At 36.2% G+C, this 1,438-nt stretch overlaps 1 protein-coding gene across 1 annotated transcript in view; it reads left to right on the forward strand.

Moving 5' to 3' along the window:
• The window catches only part of LOC107094403, a 23,611-nt gene that overhangs the window by 18,965 nt on the left and 3,208 nt on the right, over positions 1-1,438 (forward strand). Inside the window, exon 7 of the mRNA XM_015389976.1 lies at positions 945-1,211. Within this exon, the coding sequence (XP_015245462.1) occupies positions 945-1,211 (267 nt within the window). The remainder of the gene's footprint in view (positions 1-944; positions 1,212-1,438) is intronic.

The following is a 1,438-nucleotide window of genomic DNA, read 5'->3' on the forward strand; positions in this document are numbered from 1 at the left end:
ATGAAACTGCTTTTATTTCATTTATCTGACAGAAGTGGGAATTAAACGTGATTCATGTAGGAGCAAAACGATTAGCCTGATTAACTCATAAAGTCAGGAAGTAAAAATAAAAACAGGTTTATTAATTATTTTTACAACTGATGTATTAAACAGAAAATCTGACAAAAAGTCTGAAAGTTATTTTTGATTTGGGGTTTAAAACTTTATGGATAGAAATTATTACTATCTATAGTCAGTAAAAAAATTGTTTGTTTTTATTATAAAATATGAAAACTAATGAAAACAAAGTTTTGACAAAATTTATGATGAACTAATAATTAATTAAATTATTCACTGGAATTTAAAACTGTGGGTGTCAAAAAAAAACCTGATTTCTTATAGCAGCTAAAATGAAAGTGCAGGAAAATTAATTTACATTATTTTACCAAATTTGAAAAAACTTTAATGATAAAAAACATAATTATTGCTGAAAAAAAAAACACTAATAGATTTATTTCTAACACTTTTCATTTTCCAACACAACAAAAAAAAAAAAAGATAAATACCTTCGCATTTCCTCAGACCAAGCAACGCATCAACTTTCCACTAATTAGAACAATTTAAAGTAAAAAAGAAATGAATAAAAATATTGTGGGTTTATAGAATTTGTCATTTCTGAGTAAAACACATTTTATGTCTAATTAGCTTCATCAACAAAATTTGAAAGCTGATATAAAATAAATCACCTTTTTTAAATCGAATATCTGATTGGCAGCAAAAACACAAATGATATAAATAGATATAAATTTTTAAGGGAGAAACATTAAAGACGGGAATCATCATAAACGATGAATTTGTTCTCTAAAGGTTTTTCTTAAAGGTTAAACTAAGTTTCCCAAAATGCGCTTTGAAAGAAGAGGAGAAGCAAAGTGACTGAGCTGACCTGAGCTCTCTGTTCCCTGCAGGTGGGTCTCACTCGGGTCCTAGAGATAACGGGTCAGCTGCTGCAGTACCTCCAGAACCTGGTGGTGGCGCTGCTGTTCCAGGCAGAGAGTCTCAGAGAGGCCACCGTAAGGGGCGCGGTGGAGCGAGCCGCCATGCTGGCTGAGCTGGGTCCGATCCGACAGCTCCGAGAACTGCCGGTCCAGATCCAGCAGGCGCTCCGAGACCTGCAGGAGCTCTCCAAGGTCCTCCTGCAGTTTGTGATCAACACCACGCCGCTCTACAACATGGTACGCATGAGAGGCGGGGCAACATGCCTGACACGCACACCCCCAACGTTAGCTGCATTCAGTAGCAGCCATTCACTTTATAAACACGTCTCAGACTAATGATGGTCCAAACCCAGCTGGCCCTCATTAATGACACACTGTGGTTTCACATGAAGTAAGACAACTGATTTCAGAAAGGAACGCATCAATTCCAGATCTATAGAAACACAATAACAGATGAGAAACAG

The sequence above is a fragment of the Cyprinodon variegatus genome, unplaced genomic scaffold, assembly GCF_000732505.1.
Source record: "Cyprinodon variegatus isolate N-32 unplaced genomic scaffold, C_variegatus-1.0 Scaffold481, whole genome shotgun sequence".
Taxonomy (NCBI): Eukaryota; Metazoa; Chordata; class Actinopteri; order Cyprinodontiformes; family Cyprinodontidae; genus Cyprinodon; species Cyprinodon variegatus.